Genomic DNA, 21404 nt, shown 5'->3' on the forward strand with positions numbered 1-21404 from the left:
AAGGGTCAAGAAGATATGGAGCTGTGTCTGTCAATGAACGAAGAGAAATTTGATTTTATTTACTGATGTGATTATTTATCTGATTAGATTTTTTTATTTGCAGAAATTGCATATTTTCCAACAGAGTTAAATACAAGTTATGGGCTACAAGAGCTGGGACAGTGGTAATAATGGGAGATTTTAACTACCCTCAAAGTGACATGAGTAATAATACTGCTGGAACAGCAAAAGGGCGGAAAATGTATAATTTACTATCAAATACTTACCTTTCCTGATGTACTCCATGGCAGCATATGTTTTGGTAGCCTTGCCCTCGCTCCTACCCCATAGGACCCCACTCCCATAAATGTTCAGGCTGAGCCCAGAGGGTGCGTTCCGTAACTAGCCTACTCATGACTCTGGGAGGGAACTCCTGCTGCCTTGGAGTCCATCAGGAAAGGAAAATTACAGTAAGTATTTGACAGTAAATTTTCAGTTTTCCTGACAGACTTCCATGGCAGCATACATTTAGGAAATAACTAGCCTAAAAAACAAGGTTGGGATGTCAGAAAAGTAGGGTTTCAATCATAGCCAACTAACCCTATGGATAGATATTGCATAAGGAAGATAGCTACACCCAACAAAGAGCCAGAACAGCTTTAATGGAAGATATGTCATCCTCCAACTATTCCTGGTGCCCTTTCACAGGGAACTCATGAAGCCTACACACTCCTGGCTGAATGTGTGGTGACTGCTTCCATAGAAACCAAGCCCTAAGCTTTATAAGCCTAATGACTAGCTGGAATGACCCTTCCAGCAAAAATTCTGGATGACATCTCCGTCCCGCTGATTCTGCTAGAGAGAGTGACAAATATGTCCTAAAACTCTGAGCAAAATAGTAGCTTGAGAGCATGCTCAAAAAATCCCAATATCCATGACATGGAACCAGTTATTCTTTGTGGCCCTGCATATGGGATGAACAAATCCTTTGTTCTCATAGAATGCTGAAGCCACCTCAGATTGTCGCCCAGTATGGATATAATTACTGCCCGTACTGGGCAGAAAGCCACAAGGATCCCTCTTGGCACAAGGCCCAGATCCTGGCAATCTCCTGACTGAGGAGAAGAACCTATAGAAAGGCTGCCTTCATGACTGAGACTTTACTCAAAACTGAAATGAAAGAGATTCCACCTGGAGCAGCAAGCTGTAAAGGGGACTTAAGAGCCCTGATTCTGGCCAAGCTTCCTGCGGAGGATGTAGATCTAGAGAGATTTACATCATGGCTTAATCCTTACTCCAACTGGACTGGAGGGGATCCCATCTGGAGCTGTAAGTCACCAAAGGGTCCTTCCTAGCCTAAAGCTATGATCTTGGAAAATTTCCTGACTGAAGAGCTAGCCCTTAGAGTGCATGTCTTCATAACTCAGTCTTTACCCTGGCTGAACTGCAAACAGATCTCATCTGGAGCCAGCAAGAAAGCCCAGAGCAAGAAGTAAACCCTGCCTAGAGAGACTTTGTTCACCTTTGAGTCTCAGATGCAACACCTCATTAAATTATTGGATGAGTAAGGGATAGTCTACCCAAAAGACATTGGAAATGACAGGGACTGTAGAGATCTGCCCTCAAAGAGAGCTTTAGGATCAATTGAAGTCTGGAATGCACCTGGCCAGAGGGCTGAAACAAAGAAAACAAAGCAGTCCAAACTGAACAAGCTCTATTAAAAATGATTTTGTAGGATTTATAGATATTAGGTTAGAGAAACAGCCAAACCTGATTAGTCTCTTCCTGCCAGGATGAGAAAGTGGAAGAGATGAACAAAGGTGGAAGATTGCTCTTAACGACAGAAGATCTCATCGGAGAGAAAGGACTCCAATCCGATACCCCGGTATCAAAGGCTAGAACCAAGGCCTATTTGGCTAATAGGGAACTACTGCAAACATTGCCACGGTCTTAGCAACAGATCCCCCAAAAAACTGTATATTGATCCAACTGGAAAGCATATAGCTTGTGAGACCTTTCCTGATCTGACACAGCATCCGCACCCAGGGCTTGGCCCAGGCCCTTAGGGAAAAGCTTTCAAGCTTGTAACAATAAGGAGATGGTACCAGATGTAACTCTGAAATCTTGTCCAGAGATAAAATCCACTAGGAGGGACCTGTATGTAGGAACCACTTACTGCCAAATTAGGCCACAGAATATGGATTCTTCCCAGAAATTCTATGTAGATTTTCAAGAGATAAGGAAGATTCTACTCAACCCAGATGACAGTCATCTCTACCTCTTTTACAGTGGACTGACCCTGCAGGTTCTGACCTGCCCCTGATGTAGGACACCACTGTGAAGTTGTTCAGCCTCACTGGAGACTAAAAAGTCTAAAAAGGGAGCATGAAAGAGCTGGCCACAAAACCAGAGTGTTCAAACTAACTTCTTAACCGGGGAGTTCTACTGGCAAAACAACTTCCTGACAGGGGGATTTCCACTGGCAATAACTCAGCAGCACAGAAGATGTATTACTGTGCCAGCACCCACGGCTTCATCTGCCAGGTTGGAAGACATGAATCGCTGGGTGTATGATCAACATTGGAGAAAAAATAAAACCCCATTTCCATTCAGCACACCTTAAAATAGTAAATCGGAGAGACCATGGTCCTTATCGTCAGGTATTGAAACACTGACAGGCGATGAGAGGAAAGTCAGGAATACCCAGCATTCTACCACCAGTATGCTCTAGTGGCAAAAACAATGTATCCTGAACTGTGATGGGTTAAGCGCTCAGATACACAAGGATTTGAGTAGGAGTCACAAGACTCTTTTTGAAAGACTAGCCAGCCAATCTCTTGTAGGGTACTGAGAACTTTCTCTGTATACTTGACAGGAGTGGATCGAGAATCCAACCAGCAGACATACATGTAGCATGACATCTTAATCCATGTAGAAACAGAGGTATGCCAGAACACAGCTCTGGGGATTAAAAATAGGCATCCCTCTGAGCAACAATAGCACTCCTCTTAAAATCAGATCTGCTGGAATTAGAATTGCCGTTCTTAGAGACGGTAAGAACCATGTTGGCTAGCAGAACTTTCTTTTTGTTGCTGGAGCAAAGGATTCCTCCTTGCACAGTCAGAGGCTTGAAGGTGGCTGATTGACCAACATGGCCTGAAGTGCTTGACCTGAAGGGCCAACCGTCCGAGACCAAACCTGTATCTTCCTAGCCGAAGAGGAGCAACCAGGTACCCATAAGATACGTATGGGTGGCACAAATATGAAAAAGGCCAGTAGGCAACCTTTCCCCCAAGAAGTGAAGCTCTTTGTGGACTACTTGGTTGAGGACTCTCTCTCTCTTTCTCTAGACACTGACTCTTGAACTGCAGTCCTCTTTTATTCAACAGACACATACTCTGAGGGAAGGAGGCCAGACTTAAACACAGCTCTTGGCTGTCAAATGAGGCTAGCCCTTGAAGGGTACTGTTTAGACTCTCACAATGAGGACAAGATTGTCCTACTTGTAGAATTATTCTCAGCTATTTGCTATCAAAGAAAGCTAGCCCTTGAAGGGAACTGCTAAACCCTCATAATGCAGACACGATTGTCCCACTTTTAGAATTATCCCATGCTATTTTCTATCAAATGAAGCTAGCCCTTTAAGGGGACTGCTAGACCCTCGCAATGCAGAAAAGATTGTCCCACTTGTAGAATTGTCCCCAGCTTTTTGCTATCAAATGAAGCTAGCCCCTTAAGGGATTGTTTAGACTCTCGCAATGCAGATAAGAATGTTCTACTTGTAGAATCATCTCAAACTATTTGCCATCAAATAAAGCTAGCCCTTGAAGGGGCAGAATAAACCGAGCAAGTGCCGGTCCGGATCTATGGCAGTGAGAGGCGAACTCCACCGCACAAATGTATATCAGCAAGCCGGGGCCCCGGTATTCACTGGCGGAGATATGTTTATGATGTGGAATTCTTATTGTTTTTATAATATCTGCCCTATTGCTGGAATCTTGGCTGGTAGCTTTCTATTATGCTTGATCCGCATGATTGAAATACTGCTGCTATTGTCCTTTGTAGATAAAGTCTCATTCACTGGAACAGTAGCATAATCACGATCAAATATGGTTGTTATGAACTATATTATATAGGATTCACCCTAACAGATTATGATGGGAGTGCATGCACACGTATTAGCGGGGCAACGTTCATGAGATACATGCTAGTTCCATTGCATAGTGTTTGGCGGGCATTTTTCCTACATGTGGGTTTCATTGTTAGTAATAGTGCATGGTTGCGCGTGCAACCAACGGCAGGAAACTCAGGCACACGGCTCCGCTCATGCATGAACATACACTCCCCTTTCTATTGATCCATTAAATGTATACATATGTTTGATTGGTTGTACAGTACAGTTGTCTCCTCCCACTGTAAACCACTTTTTATAAATAAACCAGGGTTCTGTTCTTCAGTTGGCATCGATTTGACACAGCGTACGCCTGTTTCCTTCTTTGTCGCCAAACGCTTGGATTTCTTTATACAAAAGAGCTGTACATTGTACTTTTCAGTACAAGGGATTAATGGCGCTTGGCGCATATTAATATCCACAAGTGTGCTTTTCAGCGCAGCAAAGTTTTCAGCACACTGAGAGAATTTCTATGCTCCAAACCCCATTATTTTTCCATCATAGTAATGGCGAGCCAGGAAGTTCTAACTGAAAGTTTCTAACTTCACAGTCGAAAAACAGAGGGGGGTGAGTCGAGTCTAGTGTATCAAGGGCCGGACGCTTGTGGTAATTCACTTCATTTCAGTTTTTGAAAATTTGTTGCTTTAGACCAAAGCTTACTTTCTTTGTCCGCTGTGGAAGGTAGAAACACAGCTTAGCAAAGGACCTTTTCATTTGCAGCTTTCGCTCTTTTGTATAACAATGGGGTGTTTTGTATTAATATTTATGGCTGGGGTTAAGGTCTATTAATTGGGGAAGAAACCTGTACGGCAGTCTTTTACAAGGTTCCCAGTTAATACAACCTGGGGTTGTGATATAAATGCGTTAAATATTTCCTTTTCAGCATCTCTTTTGTAATATCAGTTTAGTTAGATAAGATAGCAATAGATTATCACTCAGTGTTGGTTTTGGCGGCGGACACTGCGTTTTAGTATAACAATCGGTTTGTGTATGTGCTGAAATTGTTTTTTTTAGCAGCAACTCGTTTATTAACCTCCATGGCAGTATGATTATTTCAGATTTTAGGTGCTGAAAGTGGTACCATTCTTAAGGACGAGCAGCCCAAACCGACTATTTACATATGATTTTTTTTTACGGTGCATTCTTCTTTATAACATCTCGGGTATAATAAAGTTTGAAACACAAAATCATAAATTATAATAGAATAAATAACTATAAATAATAACATATAATAATATAATAATAATACTTTTTATTCAATAAATTGTAGTAAATAACATAATCAAAAACACTGAAATTTTTTTTGGCCAAACAAGGATGCAATATTAGTAGTCATATTGCTTCAGTAAACGTCCCGGGTATGGAAAATTTTAAAACATGGTACAGCACAAATCCGACGTCACAATCAGGACAATAGTACCGCGTTTCTTTTTGGATTTTCCTTCCAGTGTCATCATGTTTAGAGCAGCAAACCACACACATCCTTGTGGGTGCAGACCTCTTTTCTGTTGGTGGAATGTGGTCCATAAAGTGACGACCAGTCAGGCGTTCGGGGTTCACAACACCAGCAGCACGACGTCTGGATCTATTTACAGCCGTTGGTGTTTGGTGCTTGAGAAATATAAGTTTTTTCTAAACAAAGTCCGCATGAACCACAGGCCTGTCACTCTTTTTTTTTTTTTTTTCAGCAGAATGAATGCATTCCACAAACACTGTTCAAGAAGATGCCTGAAGGTTTTTTTGTAATATTTTTTTTTGTTGTTTTCTCATTGCCGGATAAAATGCCTGGCAAGCTCTGTCCACACCTCCCATGGTGTTACTGTAATCCATCACGAGTTGTGGTTTCATTATATCTTTTCAACCTTTTGTGTGTACCATGACAGTGGAAGTGTTGTGAATGGTACTCAATGGGCACACATCTTTTTTGTCGCGCCATCTCAGTGCCATAATTTTGCCTTTCTGCCAGGCAACTATTTCTCCTGCCTTGAGCTTTTTATTGGCAAAGGTTGGCAGCATGTCATGCCAGTTAGCCCTAACGGTCCCATATGCATCCATCTTGTTGTGTAGAAGGAACTCATAGAGTTCTGGAGAAGTGTAAAAATTGTCTGTGGTTACAGACAGTAAGAACCGAATTGCCATTCCATAACTGCTGAATCGTTCATTGAATTTGGTTCCTTTCCCGTGTATAGGACCGAATTCCATGTGTAACCAGTGCTGGATTCACATAGCATGAATGATTTTATGCCAAACCGTGCTCTCTTTGACGCTATATACTGTATCCAGCTGAGTCTTCCTTTGTAGGCCATTAGACTTTCGTCGATACAAATGTCTCTATCTGGTACACAGGTCTGCTGGAAATTTTTCAGAATAATTTGAGAAACCTCCCAAATCTTTTTGAGCTTTGGAGCTGGGTGAGAAGACTCATCAAATGCTTCATTATTTGCAAAGTGCAAATATTTCATAATTAGCGAAAATTTGTATTCCGACATGACCATGCCAAAAAAATTGAATTTTTGTAAGAACTTACCGTAAAATTATTTTCTCTGAGTCCTCTGACAGTCGCCGCCCACTCATACAGTCTTCACTACTGGGTATTGGTCTTATCCACAAGAGTAAGCTAGTCAGAAGATTTTGTTAGAAAACATTCACAAAACCTTGTATAGACATTGTGAACTGTGAGACCCTGCGCTTATGGATTTTAGATATAGTTATTAGTGCTAAAAATAAATAATTATATACTTTAATCAAGCTGCTAGCTGCAAAAAAGTGCAAGTGCTCTTTAAAATGTGGAAATGTGAATGCAGCGCTGCTTAATAATATAAATAAATAAATACATACGAGTGATAAAATCTACTACCGATCATATACTCATATTAACATACAATTACCAAATTAAATAAAATTATATAAAACCAAATATATAAGATTAAATCAGTGTAATGTGTTTAAAATAAAAGTCCATAGGTTAATCCTTCCGTAGTGGTGTGTCCTTCCCCAATATATATATATAAAGTGCTTTAGTGCTCGATCTGTGCTTTGCATGGGGTTTCCCCCTTCAGGTGTCTACTTACCACTAAGTAGATGTAAGCAGGCATGAACAATTAGACTTTATATTCAGCGTCTCCACTTTAGCAGGAAAGGACTGTTGCTGGAAGATCAAGATAAATTCCCCATGTCCTCAGAAAAAGAAACTATTCATAGTGAAGTTCGTTTAAACATCACATTTATTGGGTGTACAAGGGGGATTTATACTCACAAACATCACACAATAACATGCAGAGAATATAACAGGACGGCTCAGTGGTGTGCTGCTCCCGCAGCATACAATCCTCCGGCCGGAGATCACGTGGTACTCGCTCTACCTATCGCTAGACGCGTTTCACTGTGACACACAGCTTCATCTGTAGCTGACATGAGAGGCGTACCACTCAGTTTAAGTATGCTGCATTGCCACTCCTTCTTCCTTTCAAGTCCGTAGACCGATACTTTGTATTGCATATGTTACTAATTGGTTAGAATCCTCGGAGTGGATGCTTTCTTATGTGAATGCTCATTGGGATAATTTAAAACCGTGTTTAACTTTATTGAATGTTAAATGATTTGATTTGATTGTTGTTTTTAATCAAATCATTTAACATTCAATAAAGTTAAACACGGTTTTAAATTATCCCAATGAGCATTCACATAAGAAAGCATCCACTCCGAGGATTCTAACCAATTAGTAACATATGCAATACAAAGTATCGGTCTACGGACTTGAAAGGAAGAAGGAGTGGCAATGCAGCATACTTAAACTGAGTGGTACGCCTCTCATGTCAGCTACAGATGAAGCTGTGTGTCACAGCGAAACGCGTCTAGCGATAGGTAGAGCGAGTACCACGTGATCTCCGGCCGGAGGATTGTATGCTGCGGGAGCAGCACACCACTGAGCCGTCCTGTTATATTCTCTGCATGTTATTGTGTGATGTTTGTGAGTATAAATCCCCCTTGTACACCCAATAAATGTGATGTTTAAACGAACTTCACTATGAATAGTTTCTTTTTCTGAGGACATGGGGAATTTATCTTGATCTTCCAGCAACAGTCCTTTCCTGCTAAAGTGGAGACGCTGAATATAAAGTCTAATTGTTCATGCCTGCTTACATCTACTTAGTGGTAAGTAGACACCTGAAGGGGGAAACCCCATGCAAAGCACAGATCGAGCACTAAAGCACTTTATATATATTGGGGAAGGACACACCACTACGGAAGGATTAACCTATGGACTTTTATTTTAAACACATTACACTGATTTAATCTTATATATTTGGTTTTATATAATTTTATTTAATTTGGTAATTGTATGTTAATATGAGTATATGATCGGTAGTAGATTTTATCACTCGTATGTATTTATTTATTTATATTATTAAGCAGCGCTGCATTCACATTTCCACACTTGTATAGACATACCTACAGGGGGCTGTCCCTCTGGTCCAATACCCCCCTGCTAGCAGCATTCCCAATTCAGTTTGGTAGCAAGCAGTATATAGGTACATGAACCCCAAAAGAGGGGTGGGGGGCGGCGACTGTCAGAGGACTCCGAGAAAATTATTTTACGGTAAGTTCTTACAAAAATTCTATTTTCTTTTCTCCTCTGACAGTCGCCACCCACTCATACAGTCTTCACTACTGGGATGTCCCAAAGCAGTGTACAGTGCCTTGCGAAAGTATTCAGCCCCCTTGAACTTTGCGACCTTTTGCCACATTTCAGGCTTCAAACATAAAGATATAAAACTGTAATTTTTGTGAAGAATCAACAACAAGTGGGACACAATCATGAAGTGGAACAAAATTTATTGGATATTTCGAACTTTTTTAACAAATAAAAAACGGAAAAATTGGCCGTGCAAAATTATTCAGCCCCCTTAAGTTAATACTTTGTAGCGCCACCTTTTGCTGCGATTACAGCTGTAAGTCGCTTGGGGTATGTCTCTATCAGTTTTGCACATCGAGAGACTGAATTTTTTGCCCATTCCTCCTTGCAAAACAGCTCGAGCTCAGTGAGGTTGGATGGAGAGCGTTTGTAAACAGCAGTTTTCAGTTCTTTCCACAGATTCGTGATTGGATCCAGGTCTGGACTTTGACTTGGCCATTCTAACACCTGGATATGTTTATTTGTGAACCATTCCATTGTAGATTTTGCTTTATGTTTTGGATCATTGTCTTGTTGGAAGACAAATCTCTGTCCCAGTCTCAGGTCTTCAGGTTTTCTTCCAGTCATCAGGTTTTCTTCCAGAAAGGTCCTGGCTCAATCCATCTTCCCATCAATTTTAACCACCTTCCCTATCCCTGCTGAAGAAAAGCAGGCCGAAACCATGATGCTGCCACCACCATGTTTGACAGTGGGGATGGTGTGTTCAGGGTGATGAGCTGTGTTGCTTTTACGCCAAACATAACGTTTTGCATTGTTGCCAAAAAGTTTGATTTTGGTTTCATCTGACCAGAGCACCTTCTTCCACATGTTTGGTGTGTCTCCCAGGTGGCTTGTGGCAAACTTTTTATGGATATCTTTAAGAAATGGCTTTCTTCTTGCCACTCTTCCATAAAGGCCAGATTTGTGCAGTATACGACTGATTGTTGTCCTATGGACAGAGTCTCCCACCTCAGCTGTAGATCTCTGCAGTTCATCCAGAGTGATCATGGGCCTCTTGGCTGCATCTCTGATTAGTCTTCTCCATGTATGAGCTGAAATTTAGAGGGACGACCAGGTCTTCGTAGATTTGCAGTAGTCTGATACTCCTTCCATTTCAATATTATCGCTTGCACAGTGCTCCTTCGGATGTTTAAAGCTTGGGAAATCTTTTTGTATCCAAATCCGGCTTTAAACTTCTCCACAACAGTATCTCGGACTTGCCTGGTTTGTTCCTTGTTCTTCATGATGCTCTCTGCGCTTTAAACTGATCTCTAAAACTATCACAGTGCAGGTGCATTTATACGGAGACTTGATTACACACAGGTGGATTCTATTTATCATCATTAGTCATTTAGGTCAACATTGGATCATTCAGAGATCCTCACTGAACTTCTGGAGAGAGTTTGCTACACTGAAAGTAAAGGGGCTGAATAATTTTGCACGCCCAATTTTTCCGTTTTTTATTTGTTAAAAAAGTTCGAAATATTCAATAAATTTCGTTCCACTTCATGATTGTGTCCCACTTGTTGATTCTTCACAAAAAATTACAGTTTTATATCTTTATGTTTGAAGCCTAAAATGTGGCAAAAGGTCGCAAAGTTCAAGGGGGCCGAATACTCTCGCAAGGCACTGTAGATGTGAGGGGTGGGAAACGTAACCGTCTAAAAGGCAACGCAGCACCCAGTTCAGAGAAAAGAACCTTATCTGAACCAGAAAGGTAAAACACTAGGTAACCGGAAAGCTCAACAGGAGCGAACAAACCCAGGAAAGCAAAATAACCAAGGGGAAAAAAACCCCAACAGGAGGGGACAGGCTAAAAAAAAAAACGCCATGTCTCCCCTAAGGCACTGCCGCACTCAGAACTTTGCGGCCAAAGGAGGCATCTGCCGATGCCAAAACATCAAGTTTGGAAAATTTTGTAAAGGCGTGCACGGACGACCAGGTCGCCACTTTGCACACCTGGGACACCGACGCCTGATGGCGGAAGGCCCAAGACGCACTCACCGCCATGGCAGAGTGCGCCGTGGCAGGGAAGGGCGGAACCTGTTCCCTAAGCGAATAAGCCTGTACAATCGTCTGTCTGATCCATTTAGAAACGGTTGCCGCAGACGCAGCCATACCCTTCCGAGAACCCTCAGGAAGGACAAAAAGAGAATCCGACTTTCTGAAGGATTCAGTAGACGACAGGTAAACCCTGATCGCCCGGACTACATCCAAGGAATGCAAGGCAAACTCCTTAGGATGCGTAGGTTTCGCACACAGCCAAGGCAAGACAATGTCCTTGTTGAGATGAAAATCGGACACCACCTTTGGAAGGGAAGATTGATGAGGTCGCAAGACCACCTTATCCTTATGAACAACCAGGTAGGGGGAGCGGCAAGACAGGGCCGCCAACTCTGACACTGCAAGCAGATGTGATCACCACCAGAAAGGCGACTTTCCGTGACAGCGCAGGCAGAGGAATTTCCCGGATGTTCTCAAAGGGAGGACGAAACGGACAGAACCAAATTCAAGTCCCAAGGAGGCAAGGGTGCCCTCCTAGGGGGAGCCAGATGATGCACCCCTTGAATAAAGGTGCTGATCAAGGAATGTGACGCCAAGGGGCGCTGGAAGAGAATGGCCAGCGCAGATAACTGACCCTTAATAGTGGTCAGCGCAAGACGCTGGTCCACACCAGATTGCTAACACCCTCGCCACCGAAAAGGAGCGAGGATTGAAACCCTGCGATTCACACCAGGCGAAATAAGCCTTCCAGGTACGATAATAATTCTTGTCGGACGAGGCCTTCCTAGCCTTGAGTAAGGTAGGAATGACCGCCGACGAGAGACCCCGATCTCTCAAGACCTGGCTTTCAATAGCCACGCCTGTGAAGCAGGATGGAAGATCGGCCCCTGAGACAGCAGATCGTCCCGTAATGGGAGACGCCAGGGAGACTCGACGACCAGTTGTACGATGTCCGTGTAACAAGACCGGCGCGGCCAGTCTGGGGCCACTAGAATAACCAACCTCGGTTCCGAGGCCAACCTGCGAAGGACAGCAATTGAATCAGGGGGAAGGCATAAATCAGGTGATACTGATTCCAAAGCACTACCAACGCGTCCGACGCGTCTGCCAGAGGGTCGCGCGTTCTTGCCACAAACCCTCCCACCTTGTTGTATAGCCGTGACGCGAACAGATCCACATCCGGGGATCCCCACCACGCACACAGCATCTGAAACACCTCAGGGTGTAGGGACCATTCTCCCTGGTCCAGGGTCTGACGGCTCAGATAGTCGGCCTGCCAGTTCTCCACACCTGGAATGTGAACTGCCGAAATCGCAGAGACCTGCGTCTCGGCCTAAGACATAATCTCGGCCACTTCCTTGGCCGCCCCGGCACTCCTGGTGCCCCCTTGGTGATTTATGTAAGCCACCGCAGCTGCGTTGTCCGTCTGCGCACGCACAGGGCGGCCCCGAAGACGATCAGACCGAACGGAACAAACAGTCTGATCGCTCGCAGTTCCAAGATATTGATCGACAGGGAGGATTCCCCCTCCGACCAAGTGCCCTGGGCAGACAAATTGCCCAGAACGCCACCCCAGCCCGACAGGCTGGCGTCCATGGTGACCACCATCCATCACAATGGCCGGAAGGATTTCCCTTCCGTCAGAGCCGGAGACTGGAGCCACCACAGAAGATCCGCTCTGACATGGTGGCTCAACGAGATCCTCCTTTCCAAGGAATGAGGACGTCTGTCCCACCTGGTCAGAATTTCCGCTTGCAGAGATCATGTGTGGAACTGTGCAACTGGAATCGCCTCGAAGGCTGATACCATCAATCCCAGGGACCGCATGCAGGTCCTGAGCGATGAGGACTCATTGTCCCTGAGGGACCTGACCTCGTTCTGCAGAGTCTGGAGTTTGTCCTCCGGCAGGAAGACTTTTGCCTGGGCGGAGTCCAGAACCATCCCCAGGTAAGGGAGGCGAACAGAAGGAGACAAAGTTGCCTTCTGAAAATTGATGGTCCACCCGAACTCCTGAAGCATCTAAACCGTGGTTGACAGATCGCGCAACAAAGTGGCACTGGAACCCGACCTTAATATAAGGTCGTCCAGATACACAAGGATTGCAATCGCCTGCGCCCGCAACAGGGCCAGGACCGGAGCCAACACTTTGGTAAACACCCTTGAAGCGAGACCGAAAGGCAACGCCACGAACTGATAGTGCTCCTCCGCGATTGCGAATTGGAGGTACCCCTGATGACCTTCGCAAATGGGGATGTGCAAATACGCATCCTTGAGGTCGATGGAAGCCAGGAAATCTCCCGGACTCAGGGAGGCCACCACCATTCGGAGGGACTCCATGAGGAATTTCTGAACTCGCACGAAGCGGTTCAGAAACTTTAAGTCCAGAATTGGATGCAACTTGCCCTCCTTTTCTGGGCACCGTGAACAGATTTGAGTAAAAACCCCCAAAACAGCCTGAATAATTTGGTCCACCATCTCCAGAGTAGCAGGAGGGGCGGAATCAGCCACAAGGGTGCGTCTTAGCACCTTAGTCCACTCCACCACAGCCTGAGAGACCATTACTGAGGCGAACACGGGTTTCATCAAGGAACCTGCTACCAGATAGGAGTGGCGGGTAAGAGACTCCACCCGCCTATCCCCCGGGTCTTTAAACACCAGAGAATCCTCCTCTGGCATCAAAGTGGCTTTATTTAACCTGGACACAGTGTGGTCCACCTTAGGGGCCACAGTCCAGCGTGAATCCACCGGAGACGCAAAGGGATAACGGTACTGAAACCGATTAGGCACCACAAAATTGCGCTTTAAATTTCGCCATTGTTCATTCACTGTTTCGTGAAACTCAGCGGGACAGGGAAACACCTGAACCGACTTCTGGGCTTTGCGGGTCCCAAAGGAAGACCGCTTACCCGGCAGGTGGGGCTCATCTTCTAAATGTAGCGTGTCTTTAACAGAGCTAATGAGCGCAGACATTGCAGCGCGTTCTCTTGCTGACCTGGAGGGGGAATCCTCCACCTCCTCCTCCCCATCCGACTGAGAGGACTGAGACCCCTCAGGGGGTACACTGTCCGTGGTAAACATATCTGGCTCTGAATCAGAAGACTGAGAAATCCTGGGCCTTTTCTTAGAAGCCCGCTCAGACATCAACAGATCCACTTTGGACGCTAAAGTCGTAAGTGCAGCAGTAAGTGAGACTATTGCAGAGGATTCAGGAGTACCTGAACCCTCCACCAACTGGGGGAATTTGCTATCCTGGGACTCCATCAGAACAGTTAGAGATTAAATGGCGCTGGCCCTTTAAATCAGCGATAACTGCGGTTCCCACCGAAATGCACCGCAATGAATAACAAGCCTGTGCTACTAAGCACTGAAAAGTAATAAGTGCCAGCAGAGATATAAACCAGAAAATCCCCCAGAAGTGTGCTATACTGTACCCACGCTGCCAGCTCGATCTGTGTGCCAGAAGAAAGGAAATTATGTCAATCGAGCACCAAGTCTGCACATCGCTGGGCACAGTCTCAGGATCATCGCTGAAATCGCTTTCTGTGTCAGATGACGAACACTTCCCCACGAATCGCTATCACTCAATTCTGCAAGCGATTCTGTATTGCTGTTGCTGATTTCCAGCAGGTCATATACCGCTTTTGGAGGTGGAGGTGCGCTTTTTTGATGCCATGGTGTACACAAAGTACAGGAAAAATGCAGGAAGGGCACTGGAGAAAGCACTGGGGGGCATACTAAGGTCAATTTATTTTATTTTAGTAATGTAATCCAATAGGATTACAATATATCTGTGTGTTTTTGTTTTTAACTGTTTAAATTTGCCGCCGGTTCCACCCACCTGTGACGCGACCTCCCCGCAGGAGATGGAAGCCGGGGCTCACAGCATCAGGCAGAAGATCCGGCCGCCTGATGCTGCCGGAATACATTGCGGGATCCCGGGGACAAGGTAAGTAACCTCTCTTCCAGGATCCAGCGATGCTCCCTGGCTGTACTCCGAGTGTGACTCGGGGTTACCGCTGATGGAACTAAAATTCCACCCTGAGCCACACTTGTTTGGTGGTGTGGAAACCCACGTGGCTGAGCCGCCATTTTGAGTTTAAACAAACCACCTCTTGTGTTTTTTTGTTTTTTTTTTGTATTTCTAAACATTTTTCTCTTTTTTGTTTAAAAGGGCAACTTTGGTATAGAGCTATTATGTGATCGTTGTACTGTATTTCAGTTTTAAGTGGGGTTTCTTAGTTTTAAATGAAATGCAGCATCTAGGGAGATTTTTCCAGGATGGGTTCAACAGATGGGTTGTTTTTCTAGCTAACCTTTGTTAGTGTTTTTGTTCAAATTTAGCATATATACATCCAACCCATCTGTTTTTTTGTGTTTCTAGGGGTAACTATATTGTTTTCTAATTGTTCTCAGTCTTTTTGTAAGCATTTGTGTCTAAGCTGTTTTTGTAGTGTATTTTGTCCCATTTTTGTTGTAACTAAGTTTTTCAACGATAGACTACAGTGTGGAGTGTGACTAATCCATTCTTTTATTGGATTCAGTTCTCGGTTAGAATCGGGTTTGTTTTGTGCTGAGTTGCGGTTATTTCTCACAGAGGTAGTCTTTTCGGTACTGCAGATTGGGTTTTAGGTAGAGAGGTTATACCTTCCAGTGTGCAATCAGTAACTGGCATCTCAATTAAATTTTCATTGTAACATCAAGGAATAGACTGAAGTCAAGGTTTATATAGGGAGGACTTTCATTGTGCTTTTGGGGTTGTTTGGCTGCAGGGGTTAGGTCAAAACGAACGTGTGTACTCGGAGCCTGGAAGCAAGCCGACACGGTCAAAGCAGGCGCCTGGCACTGTTGCTCCTAAACCAGGTGCGAAGGATTCGAATCGTCATGGGCAATAGTTCGTCCATGCAAGGGGGGAAACACAGGCCTCCCAAATTAGCCAAACATCTTTGCGGTACATGGGATTCTGCGTTTGGGGCTCGGGCCATAAGACCCCTCAGGAAGTGGCATAAGTGGTCCAAGGGAACCAGTTGGTACATCCCTTTGGAAGGTACCTTTGATGTCTGGAGATGGGAGAAGTTAATTAATGAATTTAGGACTAGGCTCCAAACAATAAAGATGTTAGACGTAGCACAATTGTGGCTTCAGAGATCTATTATGGTCAAACAGCAAGGCGTACATTAGGCGGTTTCTGTCCGGAAGAACTGCATTATGTATACTTGGCCTGATAAGATAGCCGAGTCCAGGGATCCGGTGAGGGAAGTGGAGGAAGCTCTTTCTGGGCTAACTTTATTTAGACAAGCCAGATCCGCTGACAATGAACCTATCACTGTCTCTCCTGATTCACGGCCTGTTATTCCTCTCTATCTCTCAACAGCCTGTCATAACACCTAAACCCTCTCTTTCCAACTCTGTGGTAAACGATGAGCTCTTTTCAAGTGGGGACTTACAAGCGTTGTGTGAGTCAAGGGGGATTCCAGTGAGGAACAGAAATCGTGTGGAGTGTTTACAAGCCCTAAGAGAAATCAATCATATTAATCCACCGATGAAGCCACCACCTCCACGGTACACCCCTGCTTTTGACCTAGGTACTTATCCAGTCCGTGTACAACAATATGAAGGTGCCCCTGTTACTAATGGAGAGAGAACAAGGGGGATAGAATAGTGTGGCAAGTCCCTTTACACCCTCAGAGATCAGGAGCATCCTGGCCGACTTGCCGGACTATAGGACGAATCCGTGGGGGTTCACAAGAATTTTTGGGAAAACTCAATTTAGTTAAGGGATGAGCGGAACGGATTGCTAAGGTGGGAGATAAAATGGCAAATACAATAATATCCGGTTGTCATATTACACCACAGGAGCAGACAACATGGGGGGGGGGAGGAATTTGTGTGGCCCGCCGGGGAAAGCTTCCAGATCTGTATGGTGCTACCTCCACTACTGATGTGAAGCGGAGCCAAAATTCAGGGGAGGAATGCGTCTATTTCTGGTGTCACCTGAAGCAGGTTGCATTGGATGCAGATCTGGAGGTTGGCCTGACACCCCAGCTGAGGGTGGGAGACCCACAGCAATCCATCTTACATTAAGAGCCAAATTTTTATAGGGGATCCACACGAAAATTCGAAACCGGGTATTATTAGCTAGACCCGAATTTAACGAGATGTCCATGCCTGCCATTCTGTCTACTCTCACTGCTATAGAAAGGGAGATGGATCGGAAGAGGCAGAATAAGACATCCAAGGTTTTTGTATCCCAGGCCCCCTGTCCGCAGTGAATCATAGAACGTATCTCAGAACGCTCGCCCGAGCAAATACGCAGAGGGCCCAGAGATATTACCCAACACAGAGAGGAACGGGTTTGCTATAGACGTAGAAGGTTAGGACACTTCAGGCGTCACTGTCCAACCAACACGGCTGGTCCGCGGGGTAAGTGGCAATTTATTCTGGTGAATCCGGAAACCCCAATGGTAGGTATGGTCGGCAATGACTAAAACTCATCATAGGGCGTTGGTAAACCGGTGTCAGCCCACATCAATCTATTCATTGAGGAATTAAAATATCCCCTCCCTTGCCTCATTGACACAGGTGCAGCAAAAACCGTGCTAAGATCTCAAGACCTTAGAGGCAAGGTTCCACTTTCAGGGGAGACACCGTAGGTCTCACGGACAGTGTCTTTGCGAATGACTGAACCTCTCCATTGCAGGCTAGGACAGTACACTGAAACCGTTAGGTCTGTACTGGTATCGGATGATATTCCCACTAATCTGTTAGGAGCTGATATTATATCAGAAATACAAGGCAATTATCGAGTACACTCCAACAGGTATTGTGATAAGCAGCACGCTGTCAGATGAACGCTTATGTACGATGGTAGCACTGCCATACCTAACTGAATCAGGCTGTTTCATTGAGTTGGATGTGTTGGCTGAGGTGGACCCGAAACTCTGGGCGGATAATAAGTATAATGTGGGGCTTCTGCAAGTTCTGCCAACTACAATCGACATCAAACCAGGGAGCATCTTACCCCGACTACCACAGTTCCCTTTGAGTGTAGCTCAGATGGATGGTATTAAAATCCAGATAGACCGATACTTGCAGGTAAAGGTCCTCACACCCATCAAATTGCTCTGTAATACTCCTTTATTTCCAGTGGCCAAAAAGTCAGCCAAAGGCCAGGAAACAACATACCGTTTTGGTACATGACTTGTACATGACAGTTATGCTCCTTTGGTGCCTAACCCAAATACCTTGTTAGCCTCAATACCCCCGACAGCAGTGACCAGTCCCTCTGAATATAGTTGCAAATTTAAGCTCGTGTTGGATCAATGGACCCCAATGGATTCAGAGGTTGTATTGCTGCAGTATGTGGATGATCTGTTGCTCTGTGGTCCCAAACGGGAGGCTTGTTATCAGCATACTGTATCATTGCTTAACCATCTGGCATCCACAGGCCATAAGGCTAGCAAGGAGAAATTCCAGTTCTGCAAGGAGAAGGTTGTATTTTTAGGTCACTGCATTTCTCAGGGTACCCGACACCTAACCACTCAGAGAATACAGACATTGAGGGACCTCCAGAGACCTCGTAACACCCGACAACTGAGAGTCATTCTCTAACTTGTCTATTACTACAGAGATTGGATCCCTAACATCTCATCCAAACTGGGGCCTCTTCATGAGTTAACCTCACAAGCACTGTTCCAATTGACTGATGATGACTGGGCAATTCTACAGGATCTGACCCAGGAACTCTCCAAAACACCTGCTTTAGGTCTATGACCTCCCCTTTTTCCTCTTTTGTCATGAAAGCAAGGGACATGCAACCGGAGTATTGACCCAACTACATGGTTCCCAGTACCGACCCATCATGTACCTAACAACTGCTTTAGACCCAGTCATCTGAGGCTCACTGGGATGTGTACGAGCTGTGGCCGCCTGCGCTGTATTGTTACAGAGCTTATTAGATCCATAAAGATCAGAGGATCAGCGTCTAAATAGACTCATGATACACTTTTTGGGGTGGCACATTATTTTGGTCATATTTGGAAGGTGAGAGGGTTTGTGACTAGTTTGGGGAAGTCGGTGAAACATGCAGAGTTAATAGACAGACTGTTCATTGCTTTCTGCTTGCCACACGGGATAGCCATAGCATAATGGCTCATACTACTGAGACGACTATGGAAGCCAATGGAAATGCAGAGTGGCTGCAGAGGACTGCACAGGAGCCCCTTGATGAATGGCTTTTGGCCGGAAACATGTCGGGCTAGCCGCCCACTGAGGAACGCTACCTGTTACCTTTGAGTAGCACCAGAGTATACCTATATATAGTTTCCATTTTATTGTGCATTGATGGTGACTGAATAACAAGAGGTTGGGAGAAGATTCTGGGGTGCTTGACGTTATCTGTTTGAGGCTGTACCGAGATACTTGCTAGTCTATTATATCAAGGTAGTGCGCAATCACTGTGTCTATTCATCACTGGTGAACCCCCCCATGTGGATGTGACATACTCGCTTTGATATACTGAACCATGATATTCTTTTCCCTTCTCTTTTTATCTGCACACACTTGATTGGACTTCTCATCTGAGGATTACTATCACATGTAACATTAGATGGATTTTATCCAGGGAGCCACTCTGATCCAGTGTTCTGTGTCATATTGTTTGGTCTTCTGGGACTGACGGATATATTTTATAACTGTTCAAGCGCTGCAATACTCATATTATTATTCATTACAAGGATTTGTGTGCCTTTTATTGCTGGCTGCTAGAAGTGGTGCGCTGATCTTTTGGAACATATTTAGATCTAATTGCTGGGTGTGCTCCAAACCCCCACCTAGCCACTACACCCCAGCAATGGCAGGAGTGCATGCTATATACGACGTACGTATTGGCATAAAGAAATATGAGACACTTGCGAAAAACAACCAGGAGACACTAGTCTATAGAATTTATTGACACATTCCTAAAGGATAACATCAGTTATAGTTCTGTTAGCTCTGGCTTCTGTGAAAGAAAACGGTATTTTCTTTTTGGAAATAATTTACATGAATAATTAAAAGCTGATCATTGTAAGCACCCTGGCTGTGTTGAATGATTTGTCTCATCTATGTAAACTGATACATTTGCAAGGGAGCTTGTTCTTTTGAAAAGCAAACCTACTGGCTGGATTCCCAGATAAAAATAAAACAAAGAAAGCCTAAGAAAGATAACTAATGCAGCCACCATATCTAAGAATTATTAAGCTGCAATATAATAATTTATGTTTGCTTTTGGATTTAAAGGATAAGTTCACAGTTTCGAAAAAAATAATAAATGCACATTTTTTTGCAGGTAAAAAATGTGCATGCATTATTATTATTATTATTATTATTATTTTTTTTTTGGAGCCTGTAAACCAGGGGTGTCAAACTCAATTTCATTATGGTTGTCCTCAAAGGGCCAGTTGCATCTGTAAGACTAGATGTCCAGAGCATCCCCCCACCCCTTATATCAGATGTCAAGAACTCCCCCCCCCCCACATCGCAGTGCACCCCCCTTACCTTGTGCAGTTGGTAGAAAGAAGTTGGGGGTGGGGCTGAGAAGCAAAAAGTGCAGGGTCTGAAGGAGGACCAGAGGAGGGCTGGAGTTGGCTGAATGCTGAGACCAGGGGAGGTGGAGACAAGGGGGTGCTGTGGCTACATTGAGGCGCAGGTTCTGGCAGAAGAGTTTTGTCCTCCTCTCTGCTGCAGAATGCTGAGACAAGGTAGGGGCTGCGACGAGAGGGGTGCGAGGGCCACATGAAATGGCCTGGAATTGGGGCAGAGCCTGCAGCATAATATTGCTTTCAAATAACAAATCAGCAAGCCATTGTCAACGCAGATTTCTTGCACATATTTTTGCAAGATACATGCCATTCTAAGAGCCGGTTCACACTGGGGCGACTTGTCAGGCGACTTGGTCGACTGACAAGTCGCCGTGGGTCGCCTGCCATAGATTAGCACAGGACCCGTTCTAATAGGAGCGACACAAGTCGCTCCGACTTAGAAAAAGGGTCCTGTACTACTTTGGGGCGACCTGGAGCGACCTGCATTGACTTCAATGATATGAAGTCTGTGCATGTCGCTCCGAGGTCGCGGTGCGCGCTGTGCACCGCGACTTCACAGGTCGCCCTGGCAAGTCGGATCGCCTCAGTGTGAACCGGCTCTAAAAAGGGTTCATATTTTTACTGCTTGTTGTACAAAAACAAACTATACTGCGTTGTTGACATTAAGATTAAACTGAAGCAAAAGCCAATACGAACAGTTTATTGAAAATACCTTTGTTATGCAAGTAGTTCAAGGCTTCAGCAATATCTCTCACAACAAAACTGGCTTCCCTTTCATTGAAATGTCTCCTTTGATGAATGTGATTTAGTATAGAACCTGTAAAAAAGCAAAAAAGGGGCACTGTATTAAAGGTACTCAAACTCACTAGTTTTTTATACAAACCAAGGTTTCCCAAATTCCCTCATGTCTTTTCCAACTGAGAACACTTGTTGTACCTTGTAATTCTGTAAAATTGTACTTTTATACTGTGCGCAACGAAAAATATTTTTTCTACAG

The 21404-nt window shown here is 44.6% G+C and overlaps 1 protein-coding gene across 2 annotated transcripts in view; it reads right to left on the minus strand.

Annotated features, from left to right (window-relative positions):
- Positions 1–21404, minus strand: part of MKNK2 (MAPK interacting serine/threonine kinase 2) — a 186661-nt gene that overhangs the window by 45451 nt on the left and 119806 nt on the right. For both annotated transcript variants that reach the window (XM_082265327.1, XM_082265328.1), the window contains exon 8: positions 21120–21224. In XM_082265327.1, coding sequence (XP_082121453.1) covers positions 21120–21224 — 105 coding nt within the window. The remainder of the gene's footprint in view (positions 1–21119; positions 21225–21404) is intronic.

This window comes from Pelophylax lessonae (assembly GCF_965119305.1).
Source record: "Pelophylax lessonae genome assembly, chromosome: 1".
Taxonomy (NCBI): domain Eukaryota; kingdom Metazoa; phylum Chordata; class Amphibia; order Anura; family Ranidae; genus Pelophylax; species Pelophylax lessonae.